The sequence below is a fragment of the Tamandua tetradactyla genome, chromosome 6, assembly GCF_023851605.1.
Source record: "Tamandua tetradactyla isolate mTamTet1 chromosome 6, mTamTet1.pri, whole genome shotgun sequence".
Lineage (NCBI taxonomy): Eukaryota > Metazoa > Chordata > Mammalia > Pilosa > Myrmecophagidae > Tamandua > Tamandua tetradactyla.
This window is the reverse complement of record NC_135332.1, coordinates 176,763,621-176,782,311: the sequence shown is the minus strand read 5'-3', so window position 1 is coordinate 176,782,311 and position 18,691 is coordinate 176,763,621. Positions and strand designations below refer to the sequence as shown.

At 33.3% G+C, this 18,691-nt stretch overlaps 1 protein-coding gene across 17 annotated transcripts in view; it reads right to left on the bottom strand.

The window, feature by feature from the left end:
* The window catches only part of PHF20L1 (PHD finger protein 20 like 1), a 152,834-nt gene that overhangs the window by 96,178 nt on the left and 37,965 nt on the right, over positions 1 to 18,691 (bottom strand). For 14 of the 17 annotated variants that reach the window (XM_077167696.1, XM_077167714.1, XM_077167700.1 and 11 more), the window contains exon 2: positions 16,977 to 17,096. In XM_077167696.1, the coding sequence (XP_077023811.1) occupies positions 16,977 to 17,059 (83 nt within the window). In that variant the 5' untranslated portion in view covers positions 17,060 to 17,096. Of the gene's footprint in view, positions 1 to 11,663; positions 11,804 to 16,976; positions 17,097 to 18,691 lie in introns of those variants that run through there. The other 3 variants (XM_077167698.1, XM_077167695.1, XM_077167708.1) reach the window with 2 other exon arrangements.

Sequence of the window (18,691 nt, the reverse complement as noted above, 5' to 3'; positions counted from 1 at the left end):
TGCTTTATTATTGTCTTTTGTTTTTTTTGAGTACTGTTCTCAAGGTCTGATTTAAAAAAATTCTTTGATATACTCCCAGTGTGTCTCAACTACTACACCATTATGACAAGCAATTTGGTAACATGCATCAAAAGCCTTAAACAAATTCCTACTTTTTGACACAATAATTCCAGTTTGGGAACTATAAGAACAAAGATGTTCACAAAGCAATTGTTTTTAATAACAAAGGAATAAAAACCATCTAAAAATAGAGTTGGAAAAGGGGAAGACTTCCTAGCCACACAGCTATACAAACAATAGTTTAACCATTCACTAAAGGGAATATTATATAGCCACTAAATGTAGTATTTACAAAGAATATATAATGTGAGAAAATGTAAAAGAAAAAAGTAGCACTAGAATTACAAACTATGTAAAATAAATTATGTCTAGAAAAGAATAGAAAATATACATGTGCCTTTATCTGTATATGGCATAAATGTGCATTGTTCTCTTTGTTTCTACACTTTCCAGTATTTTACAAGAAGCATCATGATGGTGGTGAAAGCTTAGTAAAACATTAAATTAAAAAATATTTATATAAAAATAACAACTCTTTGTTCTGACTTCATGTATGATAATGCTCCTGCAATTAATTCCAAAATAGAAATTAACTTCAAACTTTTAACAAGGAAAATTGCCTCATTCCTAATGTACTGTATTAAAATCTTCACAGATGACTCATATTTTTAAAAGGTATGATTAAATAACATTAAGAATTTAAAAGCAGCACAAGCTAGATAATCCTGTCACAAAATTTATTTCATATTTTTGCTAGTTTTGCTTAAACGTGGTATCTTTCTTTTCCTTGTGAAAACTAGCTTTAAATATAAAGCACAATGGACCTTACATAACTGAAATTTAGGGACTAATTACTACGTACTATATACATTTACCATGCTATTCAAGTTCTTGTATACATTACAAGAGCCCTGAATCATTCTCTAAAACCGCTTCATTCCTTTTACACAGTCAACTCCACTTTGGTCTAATGATACTGAACTACTTTTATTTTCCTCAAACATACCATGTTCTGTTAAGCATTTGTGCTTCTGTGCGTTGTATTCTTTCTGTCTAGCCTTAAACTGCCTTAGAACACCCATCATTCAAGAGGTGGTTTAACCTGCAACTTCTTACGTGAAGATTCCCTAACTGCCCTTTTTGTGGTGCTCTCTCTGCACATAACACACTATAATTGTCTCTGGACAGGTTCCCAAACAGTATGCTGGAGACCACTTATATCCCTAGAGACATTAATATAAGTGGCACAATAAAAGGGTTCCATGGTTCAATACATTAGATTTTAAATACTAGATTTTAAAAAGTTAAACTACGTTAGTGCAGGACTTCTTATGCCTGCAACAAAACAGAGATAAACCGTCCAGTATTACCAAACTTAAGGAACCACCCAAACTTTTTTTTTAAATATTAACACTTTTCTAGACTGTAGAATTCTAAAGAACATGATGTTAGAAATGCTACTCTAACCTGCAAGCTTCTGGGTATAACTGAGTCATGTTCATCTCCAGCACCCAGCACAGTGACTGACATCACTAGGCACTTGGTGGAATGTACTAGATGAATAAGAAGTCATTCAAAGAAAGGAGATCTGCAAGTTTCTACACTAAGTAGGATGTTGACACAATTATAATTTTAAACTAGACCTTACTGATTTTTAAGGGGGTGGGAACATTTGCTTAAGAAAAACCTAAAACCAAGAAAACCCCGCCCAGAGGGAGGAGTCCAACCACTTAAAGTCAGTGCTAAAATGCTGTCTTTTGCAGTGTTACACTGGTTTTGTGGTTTGGGTTGCTGCTATTTAAAATATAAAATTGTCAGTGGCATTAAGAAAAGCCTAAGATAACAGTTGCCCTGTAGTTTATTTTTCAACATCCACTAGCCACTAAATGCTATAGAGAGATTTTCTATCAATTATAAAAATTGACAGAATTTCTTAAAACATAACAGCCTCTAATTTCATGTGCTTAATCTATCATCACACCTTTTCAACTTAGAATTAAAAATAAGGAACCAAGTTTATTCTCTTGGTTCCTTCAAATTCTAAATGTATATAATTTCACATATTTGGAACATTTCTCAAGTGAGGATAGCCCACAGTGACAGAGTCAAACACATCTTTATTTTCATAACACGATTCAATTCAGTAAAGAATCAGAACCTAAATGAATTCAGAAATTTAAATCAGGATTGCATTTTTAAGTAACTTATGGCTTTCCTAAAATATCTCATATTCTGTTGGCTATGAAAATGCCTGATGCAACAAGCAGAATAAAATTATATTTCAGGGAAGCTCTTCAAGATAAGTTATGTACATGTTATACTTTGTACATTAATATTTAGAGATTGACATGCAAACTTGGGATGAAGGTCAAAAATTAAATAAGTAATGTGAATACCCACTGTCTATTTTAATATTTACTATGTTTGCTAATCAAAAATTTTTTTAATTTTGAATCTCAAATAAAGCTATAAGGAATATTACCATTATTAAGAATGTCCAAATTTAACATATATTTGAACATCTATTAAAACTAAGGCACATACTAAGTACGGAGTTTAAAGCCAGATGAAAGGTGAGAAGCCTTAGAATATTTACTGAGTATCAAGTGTGTGCCAGGATTTGTGTTCTGTATTTACTGAGAATCAATTGCTCTTTACATATATTATCTCATTTGAAATCTCAGTGAAGATCTGCTCAAGAATATACATGGTACAGCCAAGGCTAACTGGTACAAAAACCTATGCACTATTCCAACAGGGAAAGCAGGATAAGGCCTGAATCCAAATGATTATATCATACAAGGTAAAACTAATGAATTTTATATAAGATGTTTTCTTAACTCAGAGAATATTGGGAAGTTCATTGAAAGTCTCTTGGGAGACAAACAATCTACATTGGACTTGGTGGGGACTTTCAGTATTTAAACTTAATGAATATGGTACAAACAAAGGTAAAGTATACACAGAGCATAAATCATTTATTCCACCAATGTTCATTAACTTAAAACAAGCATGTGACTCTGGGTTAGGCAATTAGGCAGACAGTGATGATTCATATGAGAAATGAGACAAGTAGGATGCAGTTTCTGTTTGGAGCTCATGATCTGAGGGGCATTTGAAGGAAACTGTAAGATTCTTTGGACTAGACTACATGGTAAGTAATAAGGAGATAACGGATAATAGTGGGAAATTAGATCAAACTGATTAGCTGGGTCCAAACTCGAAGGGCTGTGAAAGAACAAACTAATGAAATAAGCCTTTATTCTACAGACAACAGGGAGTCACTTAAAAGTCTATAGAGAAGGTCTTTCAGTTATACCTTAGAGAAGAATGATAACATCAAGATCTTTACTAGACATTAAAAAAATCACAAAATGACAATTTAAAATGTAGTTGTAATATAGGGCGGGCCACAGTGGCTCAGTACGCAGAGTTCTCGCCTGCCCTGCCAGAGAGTCTGCCCATGAAAAAATATATATAATTGTAATACAGTGAAATTATTTCCCTGTTTCAGCAGATGATCTGTAATAATGCACTGACACACATCGTAAATGAAAAATACTGGTGAACATTGTATTCATAAATCCCCTTCCATCTTGAACTACAACAAATATCACAATAAAAAATATTTTTATTGTGATATTGTCACACCCATATACTCCATCCAAAGTATACAATCAGTGGTTCACAATATCATCACAGTTATGTATTCATGAGTGAACAATATTGTTTTGATGTGCTATTTATGTTTTATTATAACTAGCTGTGAATGAAATGTAAGATTTTTCTTACCAACTTTGTAAGATGTACCATTATGTTTTTGTTCTGTCATTTTTTTAAAGATTGAATCATTAAAAGCTGTTAGAGTAAGGAATCATGACTTGGCCCAGTTTCAGACAATTATGAATTATTAAGGAAAGGATCTGAGAAGTAGGAGATTGGAGTTTCAGAGTTTAGAACATCTGAGATAAGAAATCAGTAGGGATAAGAAGAGAAGAAACAACAAAATTGGTATCTCCCAAGGGTTCAACAAGAAAGAGACACAGAGAAAACTTCACTACAAATTCGATTCCTCAATGCCAAAATTCTACACAGAACTTTCTTACTCTTATCCATTACTGCAAAATACCCACAAAATTTCCACTATCTTCCCAACTACAATACCACTTAGAAATGCATGCACTGCTCAAGTAATATTTACTTGCAGAGGAAAGAAGGAACTGCCTCCATTACCCTCCCTGGGTGTACCCTGCTCTTATGTCTTTTACACTTCAATACTTAAAGAATGGAGCCATATACATAATTTACCCTCAGCAAACTTAACAAGAAAAATAATCTGCCCCAAAACTGGTTCTTTCTAGTTTTTATAAAGCTTAGTGGAAATGAATAGCATTCAGGAATACAGAGAAGACTTTAAAATGATTCTTGCTAAATTTAACAGAATTTTCATTCATGTAATTCTACTACTGTAGAATTCTACTACTTCACTGATTTCTTGGGATCCTCCTTGAATCACTGTATTCAAAATCCACTAATAATCAAGTTAAATTGTAGCTATAACTACAAAGTAGAGCAAGGTCATTATGAAGAATAAAAATTTTTACCTTCCCTGAACTCTTACAGCACTTGATCACTTTATTTGTTATGGCATTGTAACATCACTCGTGCCTCCTAGCTTGTACAAGATTTTTCACAGAATAGTAATACCTATAGATTTGGGATAAAACCAGTAATACAGTTAAAGAGATTAGCTAACTAAAGAGATTCACTAAACACTGAATATACTCTATTGGCTCCCAAAGTATCAACTTCGAGTGTTGTTAGAGCACAAGGAGAATATGAGAAGCCAAAAGTGGGAATTACCATTACTGGTGAATTCCTATACCAGGTTGTATTGGTACAAAACTGTTTTATATGGGCAGATTTGACTGATATACTAGATTAGGAGTCCATGAATTCCCTGAGGCTGTATGCAAAATGCTACATGTTTAGGACAGATGTGTCAGTATTCTTTCAAGGTACGGGTCCAGAACTTTAATCAGGTTTTCAAAGGGTTCCATGATTAAAAAAAAAAGTTAAGCAACATTGTAATATACTGAGAATTTATGGAAGGCAAAAGTCATCTACTAACACTCAAACTGTAGGTGTTCCTTTATCCTTGGAAGAAGGAAGGACAGATGTACATGGAGCTATGCCAGAATAATAATCTGAATAATAAAAAGCAAGTCTCTTTGTATTCAATGTAGAAACAGAAAAGCAAGTAAACATTATTTAATTTTAAGGAACTCATCTGGATTTGTCATTTAGTGTGGTATGCTCAGATTTTTATTTTTATTGATAAAAAAAGTGAACTACAAGAAAATGAGGAGGGAATTCTTGATATCGTACGGCCTAGAATTCCCTGCACTTTCGGCAAAGGACAGGGGTTGTTATCTACTCTATGACAGTTCATAACCCATTGAACAAGTCCAGACAAAACTATCAAATGTACTAAAGGCCATGAGAATTCACTAAAAGACTTCAGCTGAGATTTAATTACTCATTTGAATATGTACGATATCTATCCAAATGGCAATACAGCATTTTTAAAACTTTCCCCAATAAAGCTACACAAATTGTATATTTAAAATAAGTCATTTGCATACTTAGGCTGAGAAAACAATAAAAATTCTTATTTATGTCCATTTTGAAACTGACAGTTCCTCATTCATTTAATTCAATACTGAGACTCTAATCTACACTGGCCTTGGAATAAAGTTACAAAAACAAATAAGATAAGTCAAACAACAAACTCAAATTCTAGGTGAGGGGGGAATGAGAGAGAATCAAATAAGTTCACACAATTAAATATAATAGCCAGTAGAGTAAAGCTATACATATAATATTACAGGAGCACAGAGAAAGAGAATCTAAATATAATATTCATTCGGACAAAGAAGTTCTTTAAATTTTAAAGGAGGGTAATGGAAGAAATACTCTTGAAATATGACTCAAAGGACATAATTTAAATGACAGCAGAATCCTAGGGAATTAATACTAACAATCTAGTATAGTTTCGTGGATAAAAACTTCACAGGCAAAAAATTTTAATATGGTATTCATAAAAAATAACTAAAATACATTAAACGAGCTAGAAGTAAGAGATAAGAACTGCCTTAGGTACAACTGTCAGGATTATTTGCCAAATAATGCAGAATGGAATCCAAAGCAAACACATTAGTTTTGTAACCTGGTAATTCTTTAAGACTTTTAGCTTCCTTAAACACTTAAGTTTACATTATGCTTTTTAATTTTCAAAAGTGGTTCTTACCCATTCCCTCACTGATCCTAACCACAATAACAATGTCAACTAACATTATTATAGTATTCTAAAATCAAGTGCTTTCAAATTCTGCAGGTTCATTTGGGCGACATTTTAAAATCAGCATACTGAAAACAAAACCTTTTTGACTAACTTGAACCTGATATTCCAAATGACTATAAATACAAATAATCTACAACTTCAAGAATAATCAGATGATAGCCTAAATGTTAAGCTCACATCTTCTCTGATGCTGAATTCTAAGTGTCTTTCCACATTATTTCTCAGGTCCTCTTTTTCAAACCCATTCATTCCCATGATACATTACCAATCCAAGGTGTCAGTTTATCCGGCTTCCATTTCAGCAAAGAGTAAGAATAGAGTTAGCCATGTATTGTCTTTAGAGCCTTGTGGCAGCCACCTCCCAAATTAATTTTTCACTGGATGCAAATCCCTGTTCCACTCTATTCACTCAGCACCCTAAACTCCTGCCACTCCTGCATCCATACTTACCAGTCTCAACCAAATCAAAACACCTGCACCATAGCCTTCATACCCATTCCCATCTTCCACCACACAGATGAATCAGACCACCAAGAGCTCTTTCACTGCTTTACCAAACACTGCTCTTCCTGCCATCAGTATTTTACTCAAGGTTTATTAACTTCATGGAATTTTTTCAGGCTACCATGGCCAAATTTGTTACTTAATTGTGAAGCAAAACTCAAAACTCTAGCAGGCTGAAGTCTACTCAGCTTCTATTTCATCAGTTAGGACTTGAAAAGTCATTTTACTACTTCCAAAAGGCATAAACACTTATATACCTATTAATAAAAGTTTTAAGAATTTACACTGCCTCCTGTCCCCTTGGACCCTAACTTCTTAGAATAATTAATGTTCATGCTGTTACTATTAAAGCTAACATTTATTAAATGCATACTACATGCCAGAAACTAAGTTAAGTTCTTAATATACATGTCTTGCTTAATCCTCAGTGAAGCCTTTGTATTAGGTATTATTAGTGTATCAATTTGAAGGGAGGACCCAGAAGCTCAGAAAAGTAACTTGCTCATGCTAAATCAAGTAATAAGTAGTGGATTCCTGAATTCAGGTTTGTCTGTCCTTAAAGGCTAAAGTTCGATCATTATGTATTCTGTTTTTTACAAATGTACCTTATAACTTTCAGCTCTTGCTACACTTACTGCTAGTGTTTAAAATATAAAGGGCTCTGACCAAGAGGTACTGAAAACAGATTAAAAACAATATAAAAATCTAATTATTTTATCTGTTTATTTTTTTCTTGGAAACAATTTTAATCATCTGTTTATTTATACAAACAAAATGTCTAAAATAGGTGTTTGTTAGCCCAAAGAGCATGGAAAACAGATTTTATTATACTGTACCAAATAAATACCCTCATCATGCAAAAAAAAAAGACTAAGCAAAGAGAAAAATCTTGTTCTATTAAAATTTTCCAAAACAAACAGGTATACTGCATGTCAGCTATGCCTGTATGAAACATCACATTGTCAAAAAGAAAGAGTGAGAAGAAAAACTAGAGCACCTTCTCTGATGTTAGAAAACAGCTACAATATAAATTTAACAATTAAGATAGGAAATCAAAGATAAGTATTGCAGAACTAAGGAAAACAACACAACTTCAAAAATGAAGCTAAACTTGCTAAGTTTGAAAAATACCATCCATACTTAGTTTTCAACCCATAAATCACAAATCATTTGCCATGATTTTCTGCAGTGATAAAGAGATGTCATGATATCCCCCAAACTCATCAAAATTCAATACACTTTGCTGCTGGGTACCTTCTGAGTACATTACTAGGTTATGCCTTGTATGGAAATTATTTCTTATACTTCAGTACCCCTTCTAACCATGATGCACCAGAAATGCTAATATCTAAATGAAGACGGTCGATTTTGGCATTGAGGAAACAAACTTTTAAAGACACTCAGAAAATTAATTATTCATATTTTTTCAACTCCTTTGAAAGCATTCAACAAATGCCTCCAAAATTGAGTTAATTATAAGTCCTGAAATAATATAATAATTGCATATCAATAACTAATTTAATAGAAAGAATTCTTATGCGCTAATAACCTGTGGGAGGTAGAGGTGGGGAGCATGATCGTTCTTCAAATTATAAAGTTATAGAAAAAATACTAAAACTGAGACCCTTACAAGGAATGAAACTAAGCCACCTTTCCAGTAACATGCTAATTTCTTTTTTAAAAATTATACTATTACCAATATTGAAAACTCAAAATTACAACTAGTATTTTCTCCCTCATTAATAATCAGCTTTAAAAATAATCATTTAAAAAAAAGAATTAAAGACACAAGCAACTGCAGATGCCAGTCCCATCTACTCGGCAAAACTAAAACTGCAAAACATCCTTTCTTAGTAGAGTTGACCACAAAAGATAAATTACTTCTCAAATATTTTAAGCTTTAATTAGCTATCCACAAAAAAACCAATAGAGTAATATTAAATGTGATGTGACAATTGTGAAATTTCACAATATATTTTGTCCAATACTCAACAAGAATGATGTAATGAATAGGGAGTTGGATTTGTGTGATATGTGATACCTGAACTTCAACCAAATGTCAGATAAGGAAATAAAACTCTCTTCTCTTGATCCAACCCTTGACATTATATGAACATAGACATATACATGTACCCACACACACTCTCACAGAGCATAGCACAGTAAGCCCAAAGTTCTTGGACTTTATTATAAAACTGTGATTTTTAGAGGCTAGGAAATCACTGGCTTGGAGGTTTGATTCTCAGCTAAGCTTAGGAGGAACACTGTCGGAAAAATAAGCTTGAAATTAACCTTCTTTGAGGAGGCTCACTCAATCCAAGGGACAAGAGAGACCTAGGTATGCTGGGACCTTTCAGGGCATTTCTGAACTCCAGTCAGATGCATACCACTAGAGCAAGTCAAAAATTAAGACGGCTTGTAAACACCGAGCCTATTTAGCTCAACAAGGTTCAAAGCTTCAGGGAATCTATACAGGGGTCAGTAAGCTGTAGTTAGCCCTTACTTTGAGGCTTTTTGTAATATTTTTTATAGTATTTTTGTAATATCCAAATAAGACAGTGAACATTTTCTATAAGACCTAAATCATTTTCTAAACCATATATTATGATAGTCAATCCATGATTAACCATGGATTAACTCTGGATTAACCATATGTTAACCTAACCCCAACACTATCTAGCCAAGTAGGTCTAAAAGTTACAAAAAGAAGAGAAACAAGAAAACCGAAGCATGTCAAAGTACATGCAGGTCAGTATATTCTACCGTCGTTTCATAATTGAGAAATAATTTTTAAAGTGATTTTTAAATCATGTGTTTCTTTATAATATACTTACATTTTATTTCCTCCAATTAACATAAATAATTTTAAACTGATTATAAATTTTAAATTAATCCCGGATATTTCTAGTGCTATCTACCTCAAAAATTTTGCTAATTCTCTAGCTAATTAACTGCAGAGTCTAGACAGGTGGTTTTCACATGTGGTCGCCAGGGTTCAGCATCAACAGGAACTGTCAGAAATGCAAATTATTGGGTCCCACCTCAAACTTACTGAGTCCGAGGCTGTGGTGGTAGATTCAGTAATCTGTGTTTAACAAGCCCTCCAGGGGATTCTGAGGAAGTCAAGTATGAGAACCTTCTACATTTCCCCTGAATCAGTTTCAAAAACATAGGACCAATGAATTTTATAAGAGAATTGATCTGTCAATGAATTGGCAACACATGGAAAGTGAATGAGTTTAAAGTATCCTACCAGATAAAACATACTTTTTAAGTCAACAGTTTTTAAGGTTTTTTTTTTTTTAAGTTAATGAACAGCATTTAAATGAGTGGGTTACTAGGGGGATGAAAGGGTACCCAATAGGACTTAACTTTCTTTGCCACAAATACTTCAAACCCCTATCTTTTTGTTCACAATTACATTCAACTTTGTCAACTTATTTTCTCTTCTGATGACCAGAAATTTTGAACAAACTACACAGGACTCCTATTTCAGCTATCTCACTCTGTCCCAGATCTGTGTTATTTACTCTTCTAAAGGTAAGATTAACGAATATGCCACCCCTGGAATAGGTGAAAATTGACAAAAATTGAGTTTAGAGTTCAAAGGGACCTCAAAAGTTGTCTAACACAACACCCTGATTTTCAGGACATTAAAGAAGAGACTAATTCCCCACAGTCACACTATTCACGACAGGATAGCACTCAGAACCCACATTTTCTAATTTCCAGTTATATTTACTTTTTCAATATTCCTTTGCTGTCACCTTTCAAGAATAATTAGTGTAAGCAAAAATTTGAGATCAGAAAAAGCGTTATGAAAAACTGTATCAACATAATGAAAGGAAGAACATTACAACACGAATAACAGGGCATACATTTAGTGAGACCAGATGTGTCTTAAATCTGTATAAATACATCTACTTCACCCCTTGCTTTTAAAACATTTGGTAGGTGGTGGGGGGGGACTTTCTTATATTTAGCATTGTCAACAGTCTATAAGGTTTTCTTTTATGGAAATTTTAAAATTGAAGGACTAAGATATTTATGCACTGATAAAAACTTGATGATTTAACTGGATGGTTCACTGACACTGTAACAGCCAAAATTTGTGTCTTTCTTGACGTAAAGAATCTCAAAAGTTAAGAAAAATAAAATGTACAGATTTCAATCTGAATTTTCCATAGGAAAGGTCCTTTTCTGGAGTCGATGGAATCACTATGTATAGCCATAAAATATATTTCAATTATTTTGGTGTACAGATGTGCATATATACTTTTCTGAGCCTACAGCTGAAATCAGGTATTCAAAGAAAGGTTAATGATTCAAAAATAGAATTAGTGCTCTTCAGATTATATGCAGATCAGAAAAAAACAATATACAGTAAGACAAAATTGTATTCATATTAGCAAAAGAATCTCTATTTTAAAAGTACTCTCCTAAGGTTGCTACAAATTTCAACCTCATTTAACATAATTTAAATATAGTTTAATTTTTAAAATTGCATCTTCATACTACCTTTCAGAAATACTCCACTACCCTAAATATAGAACATATAACTTACCTCTAGTTTTCCTTTGCATAGCTAAATCTAATTAGAGAAAAATCAATCCTTTTCATTTAGAAAATATGTACTTTTATTTAAATTAGAAGATATTTGTAGTTGTTACAATCTAAATTTCCTCAATTTTCACACCCTATTTTAATTCTGTTCATGAACATCTTAAAAACTCACATTTGCAAATGTTCCATACAGCTCAGAAAACTCCAAATGTGTGGAAACAGCATTTGTCAATTCAAAATTTAGACTGTTCTATCAAACTCTGATACTTGGAGACATCTCCACATTTTTTTATCTTTCATTTTCCTTTAGATCTAGAAGAGAATTAAATAGAAATATTCCAAAAGAATTCGGAAGAGCATAACTCATCTGAATGATTTAAGTTGACTCTACATCTCAAATTTCTTTTAAGACTAACACCAGAGCATATTATTTCATGCATTTTGTTTCCAAAACTAAATCATGTAGTACAGTGACTATATTATTTCCAATCAGAAGAGAAATTAAATCAGTAATCAAAACCAGTTTGATTTTATCACCTTTCTTACCGAACAATATTCAGAATGGATACATTAATATTTGCAAGCATGCTTTGCAAATTGCAAAACTCTCTGTAAATATAAGGAATTCATTATCAACTCAAAAAGATCATTTATAGCTTGTTGCAATGACATGTTTTTCTTTCTACCATGTCACACCACTTGCATGTCAATACTAAAGCTACACTTAAACACTTAAATCTTCAGATCTCCCAAGATTTATTTTCTAACTTCTCTTCATTTGCATATATGTCAATGCTTAGTAATTCTATCATGTTTTATAGAATTTGAAGCAAATTTGAATACTTTTCTTTTGATCCTTAAGACAAATTTGGGAATAAAAGCTAGTAACACTGTTTCCATTTTACTGATAAGCAAACCAAGTTAAATCACTTAACCATAGTTGACAGGATTAATGTGACAGTGTTATTTAAACCCCCCTCAACCCCCTTCCTCTTTAAAATCTAAATACAGAATCTATTACATAATTTCAACTCTGAGTTTTCTCTTTGCTTAATTATATACCTGTATTAACACACTTACGTCCATTTTCATTCTTACGATCTTACAGTCTTCAGATTATAAAGCTGATATGTCAACATAAGAATGTACAGAGGGTATGGTAGAAAATATAATGGAGATAAGAGAGAAAATGGTAGATCATATTGGCTGTAAACATTAGCACGTTAAATTAAAGCCTTTGTTTGAATTGTTGAGGAAGAAGTTAAGCAAAACATTTTCAGTAAAATTCTACAAAAATTTTAAAAATTAAAGCAACTCACACTACAAAGTAAAGAGTTAGGTTTAGACAGCATAGAAGAGACCCAAGTTATCAACAACAAAATGTCAGAACTGAAGATAGCTTCTCTGGACCTGCATTTATTAGCTTTGATAAATAATCAAACCATTAATGAGTTTTCTGATGTAGTCAGAAACATTACTTTGAAAACAAAAGATAATAAATAACTATTTTAAAAATAAGAATATGATCAAGGATGAAATGTCTTTCTAAACTTTAAAGAATATGTGATATGACTGCTCAAGCAGTAAGAATGTATTTTCCTAAGAAAAATAAATTGAGTTTTCCTAGTACATCAAATTAACCTCCAAACCTAAAACTGGGAGCTTAATTATGGCTAACTAAATTTAGAGTTTATCACATTAGTTTTAGGGCACATACTAAAAATTATTTCCTTTTTTTTTTTTGAATATAAGAAAAACTTTTCACATACAGGATCAAATGGCTTTTGGGTGCTCTGCTATCACCACAGTGCACTTCTCTTTATAACGTAATGTATCAGGGTGCACTGGTTGTTCAGTGGTGGAATGCTTACCTGCCATGCAGGAGACCCTATCTATAATAGTTGAAACAACATTTACATCAAGTAAGAAGTCAACACTTTTCAAACAGTACTGAATAAATTTGGAAAAATAAGTATTTAATATGGATGCAACAAGAGAATATGAAAAAAAAGAAAGATGGATAAAGAGATCAAAAAGGAAAGGAAGAGGAATGAAAGGTATCTCAGTATATTTTCAGTAATTAATTGCTTCTTCCAAGACTGTCAAAGTTTCTCAACACTCAAATAAACCTTCTACACTTTTACCAGTTATCACTCAAATAACCATTCCACATTTCTACCTAATATCAAAACAAAATTCCATATAAAACTCAATTAAATCTCAATAATTAAACAGTTGCCCTATAGCAAAAGCACAAAATACTAAATTTAAGGATCACCCAAACCTAACAGGTTGAGATTACTGACAGTAAGAAACAAAGTCACAAGAAAATTATTCCTTTGATTACCTAGAGTGAGTATATAAAACACTCCTAATTCTTTTTAAATCAAAGAGCCATCTAGAATCAAACGCTAAAAATTTTATATAAATGAGCTCATAAAAATCAAACTGATGACCAGTTCCAATGATTACCATACGTGATTTTCTTCAGGTTAACATTTAGTTACATTAAGGTAACCATTATTACAGGGGTTATTATAATTAAATCTAAGCTTAATCAATGAAAACATTTGTATGATAGTACCTTACCTCATCAAACAGGATTCTTGGTAAAAAGAATAAGACAATGAAAAAATTTATAGCTACAACTTACATTTGTTCTCTGAAATTTCAAATAATCTAAAAGCACAGAATATCTATTCATTCAGGCTTGATGTTAAAAGTAGTTCTTTTTTACAATCTTTTTTTAATCTTTTACTAAATCATAAATTGAACAACAACTGAAATAGAAAATAATTTATTACCAAAAGTGAATTTATTACTAATACCAAAGTTAATTAAGCTAATATCTCTCAAAACTACTGAAAACTATTAAACTATGTGCTTACCCCAAACTGAAAGCTACTTCAATTGTAACTTTGTCAGTTTGGAGAGAATGTAAGAGAATATATTAATAAGAACTAACTAGTTATTCATAAAGCTTGTAACAAAAAAAAAGATAAAGAATTTAAGATTAACATTAAGTAAATAACAACTATCATTCCTATCCTCTTATATCACACAGAACCTCAATAGTATGCCTTCAGAGTAAAAAGCTTGGTCTAATCAGAACCAAGACACCTAATGACTAAACTGGCACCTTCTGTTGCGTGGTCTAATGCAGTGGCTTTCAATCTGTAACAATCTTGCCCCCCAGTGGACATTTGACAATGGATACATCTCTTAAATGTCATGACTTGGAGGAGTGCCACTGGTATATCTAGTGGGTAGAGGCCAGGGATGCTGCAAAACATCCTATAAAGCACAAGACATTCCACCACAACAAAGAATCATGCTAGTCTAATGTTAATTAACCATGAAGTTTACTGCAGAAAATGAAGGCAACCATATTGAATACAAAAGAGCTACTTTAACGATTAAATCCAGAAAAGGAGTACTAAGATGAGGAAGAACAAAAAAAGACAATGTAAAATCACAAGCCAATAAATTAATATTCAGCTGTGTGATATTTCTCTATTTACACCAGACCACAGAATTATCTGAATGGTTTCAGATACAGCTTTAAATGAAAAAAAACCTTTCTCTGACAAGAAGAGAGAGGCAACCAACACTTTTTGAATTCCTTCCAGCTTTTCAGTTACACAAGCCAATACACTTTCTTTTTGAATTAAGTTTTAGCTTCCGTCTCTTTCAAAAGAAAGCCCTGGTAAAGGAATTAGTCCCTAAAAGTGAGCAATAGACATTAAAAAGTGGAATTGGCTCAGTCAACAGGGAGTAAGGAAAAGATCCCAGAGAAGTAGGTAATTCCTTTTAGGTGATAATAATGCAGTTGTTTAAACTGTTGCTTCTATCTCTGGACTCTAACCAGTATTTACTGAAGCTGGAAATTCAAGGGGCTTGGCATTAAAAATGTCCACATGTTTAACTGTGTTCACTGCTTTTTGGGGCCTTCAGTACGTTACTACAAGAGAGAAAATAACTACAGTCAAATCTGATTTTGTCCAAGCCAAGGGAAAAGATCCTGGTTAAGAAAGCCTCATCTTTCTGTCTGAAACCAGCAATCCAAGATGGAGAAGGCTTAGCTAATGAAGAGCACAGCAGAATGGAAGAGCACAGCAGAATGGAAAAGCCAGTTCTCAGCTCCAAGTTAATTAGGGCAAATAAAGGCAAGAAACTCAGCAGAGACCAGAGAGAAGCCAGATTTCCAAGTGTTTCCCAAGCCCATCCCAATAGCTACTGTGTGCACCATCTGAGAAGGGTAACAATTAGGCTCCCTAAAAGAACTACCCACTAAAATGCAGCCTGGGGGCAAGAAGTTAAGTAATAGTGCCTTTCTACAGGCAGAACCTAAGATAGAGGCCATTAACCTGTGGGTCAGAGAGGTATGCAGAACCTAAACACAGGTGCTAAGAGACAGAAATCCCACACTAGCCTAAAGTCAGAAATTGCAAGTAAACAAGCTGCCTCTGCCTGCCAATGCCAACTCAGGGAAGTAACAAATCAAATAAATCAAAAGCAGATCTACAAAATGTCCACTATGGTTTTAAGGGAGTTAAAGTGACAGAAAATATTAAAAGTCTGGCCAAGTCCTGGAATTGCCAAACCACTAAGTCCTTCATCAAAATAAAAGGGCTTCAGGACGAGCTGAGGCCGTACCATCACTATCACCCCACTACCAAAGTGGACACCTCCATAAAGCCCCTCTCAGGTGAGGGGTCTGAGAACAGTAACAAGAGAACAGAACCAGGGGCCAGCTAACCTGACTGAGGAACACACTCTGCAGAAGAAAGAAGAAATTCTAATTATTCCTACTGTGGCCCAGGGATGCCTTATGTGCTGTTTTTCCTTCTCTCCTTTCCAGATGGTAGTTTTATTTCCGTTATTCTATTTTTCCTACCCATTATGTTAAGGGTATGTGGAGGTATTTAAATTGACCACTTATCATAGGAGGCCAGCACAAAAGAAACATCCAGATCTGAGAGGACTGTGCATCTCCCAGAGGCTGTAACTGCACATGCCTTTAGATTACAGCCCTCTGGGAAAAGAGGAGGTATGTCCAGGCATTTTAGGTGGGTTAGTGAACAGTGGGGCATTCCACTATGCTAACCATTAACACATTTTGAAAGATCACCCCTACACGTCAAGAAAACAGATTTATATAAAAATTTATCTAATACTTGGGAAGCTGAATTAATCTTCCCTCCTCCAATATAGCTCATTTAAATACAAAGAGTAGCAATATTCTATTTATATCTCATATCCTATTCATTTTCAGTTCTCAATCACCTACATAACTCTGACTAGAAAGCTTTTAAAATGCGAAACCTGAAAGCCGCTGAAGCTAGGAAAACTAAAAAACAATGTGCATGTGCATTCAAAATGTGAACTGATGTTTTTACTACTGTCAACAGAACTAAGCAATTAACAAACATATGTAAGGTTACAGATATTGTGCTTTATGTTAAAAGCTCTATATTTTCCATACCATTTTTGTAAGTAGTCCAGTGCCTCCAAACGAGCACCAATCTCAAAAGTGATTCCAGGACGATTTGGGGGCTTTTTACTCATCTTGGGATCCTGTTCTTCAGTATTTTCTTTTTACTACCTCAAGAGGAAAAAACACACACACACACACACACCTGTTAGATTCTAATGCATAAAATGCATAGGGAATATAAAGTAAGGAAACCAGCAAAATTAAAATTAACCAAAAATTTTTAAATGATACATGAGAAGTTTAAAATATTTGTCAAATTTTTAAAGTCTGAATGATGATTACAAGCATTTCCAGATAAAGTACTGTGTTAATTGCCAGGAATCTTGATGATGAATTAAGAAAAAAACATAGAAAAGATATCTACTTAGGATGAACAGACAGGTCATTAAAACTTGTAAAGGGCTAAAATCCTCTAAATTTTAACTTGAAAATATCCAAGAAAAACTTTCACAATGATATCTGAAAACATTTTTACATCTTTGAAAAATTAAGACAATTGTGTGTTCTGGAATACGACTATTAAAATGCTTAAGTAAATAACCTGATCAAGCTTTCCACTTAATTTCCATAAATATTTATTGAGTACCTAATAGTACAAAATGCTAAATAAAACACTAAGGAGCGCACAAAGACGAATAAAGCAGTAGATACCTTTCTCCCCAGTGAAGATGTTAATAACTCATTTTATACTAGGAAGCTTCATCACCTGCTACCATCTTGGTAGCAAATGAATTCAATAATTTTAATTTAACCTATAAAGTTGCAAAAGAAATGTCTTTCTTATACTTCACATCCAATAAGGAAATGAAATGGATTTTCTTTTTACTTCTGGGAATTTATTTCGACCATTTTTCAACAAAGAGCACCCACAGGAAAAGGGGATGCAATGTTAAAACAAACAAAAAACAAAGAATATTGATTACTCTAGATTATTCACAGTGAATTTGCTATCCTGTTGGTCACACTGGCCACCCAGTTTATTTGAGGTAGCTTCTTCTTCACTAATGATTATTTGAGGAATATAAATGCATTTTGAGATAATCAAGCAAAATATAATAGGTAATATATTATAGGAATGTAAATCTATTGCTATTAGGGAAAAAGACAGGGCCAAAATACACTTTTTGATATTCAGAATTACTAATATGCTCCCTCCCACTTAAAAAAAAAAAGAAAGAAAGGAAAAGACGCAACTATATTGTATTTTTAATGGGCTGGTCACAATTCAAAATAAGCAAAACATAACAGCAAACATAAAATTCCACCTGCCCTTCCTTCTCTGTCAAAAAAATGTCTGGATAGGTGAGGGGGAAATAGCGTAATACACAAAACACATGGTTGGAGGAAAAAATATCCTCATGTCATGCCATCTACAAAGATTAGTGCATTAAAATGTAAAGAGTAAAATAAATATATATATGTAAAGAGTAAGCTTGGCGGTCAGGGTGTATTTGGTGTAAAAGAAACACGCATATAAATTATTTTTAATACGGGTCTTATAAATGAGCAACATATAAGGCAGCTACTTAAAAGTTGTATGTAGAAATCTAATCAACATTTTCTGGGGTGGGTCACGGTGGCTCAGCAGGCAGAGCTCTCACCTGCCATGCCAGAGACCCGGGTTCGATTCCCGGTGTCTGCCCATGCAAAACAAACAAACAAACATTTTCTGTAAAGGAAGAACTTACTAAGGGGTAGCTCAC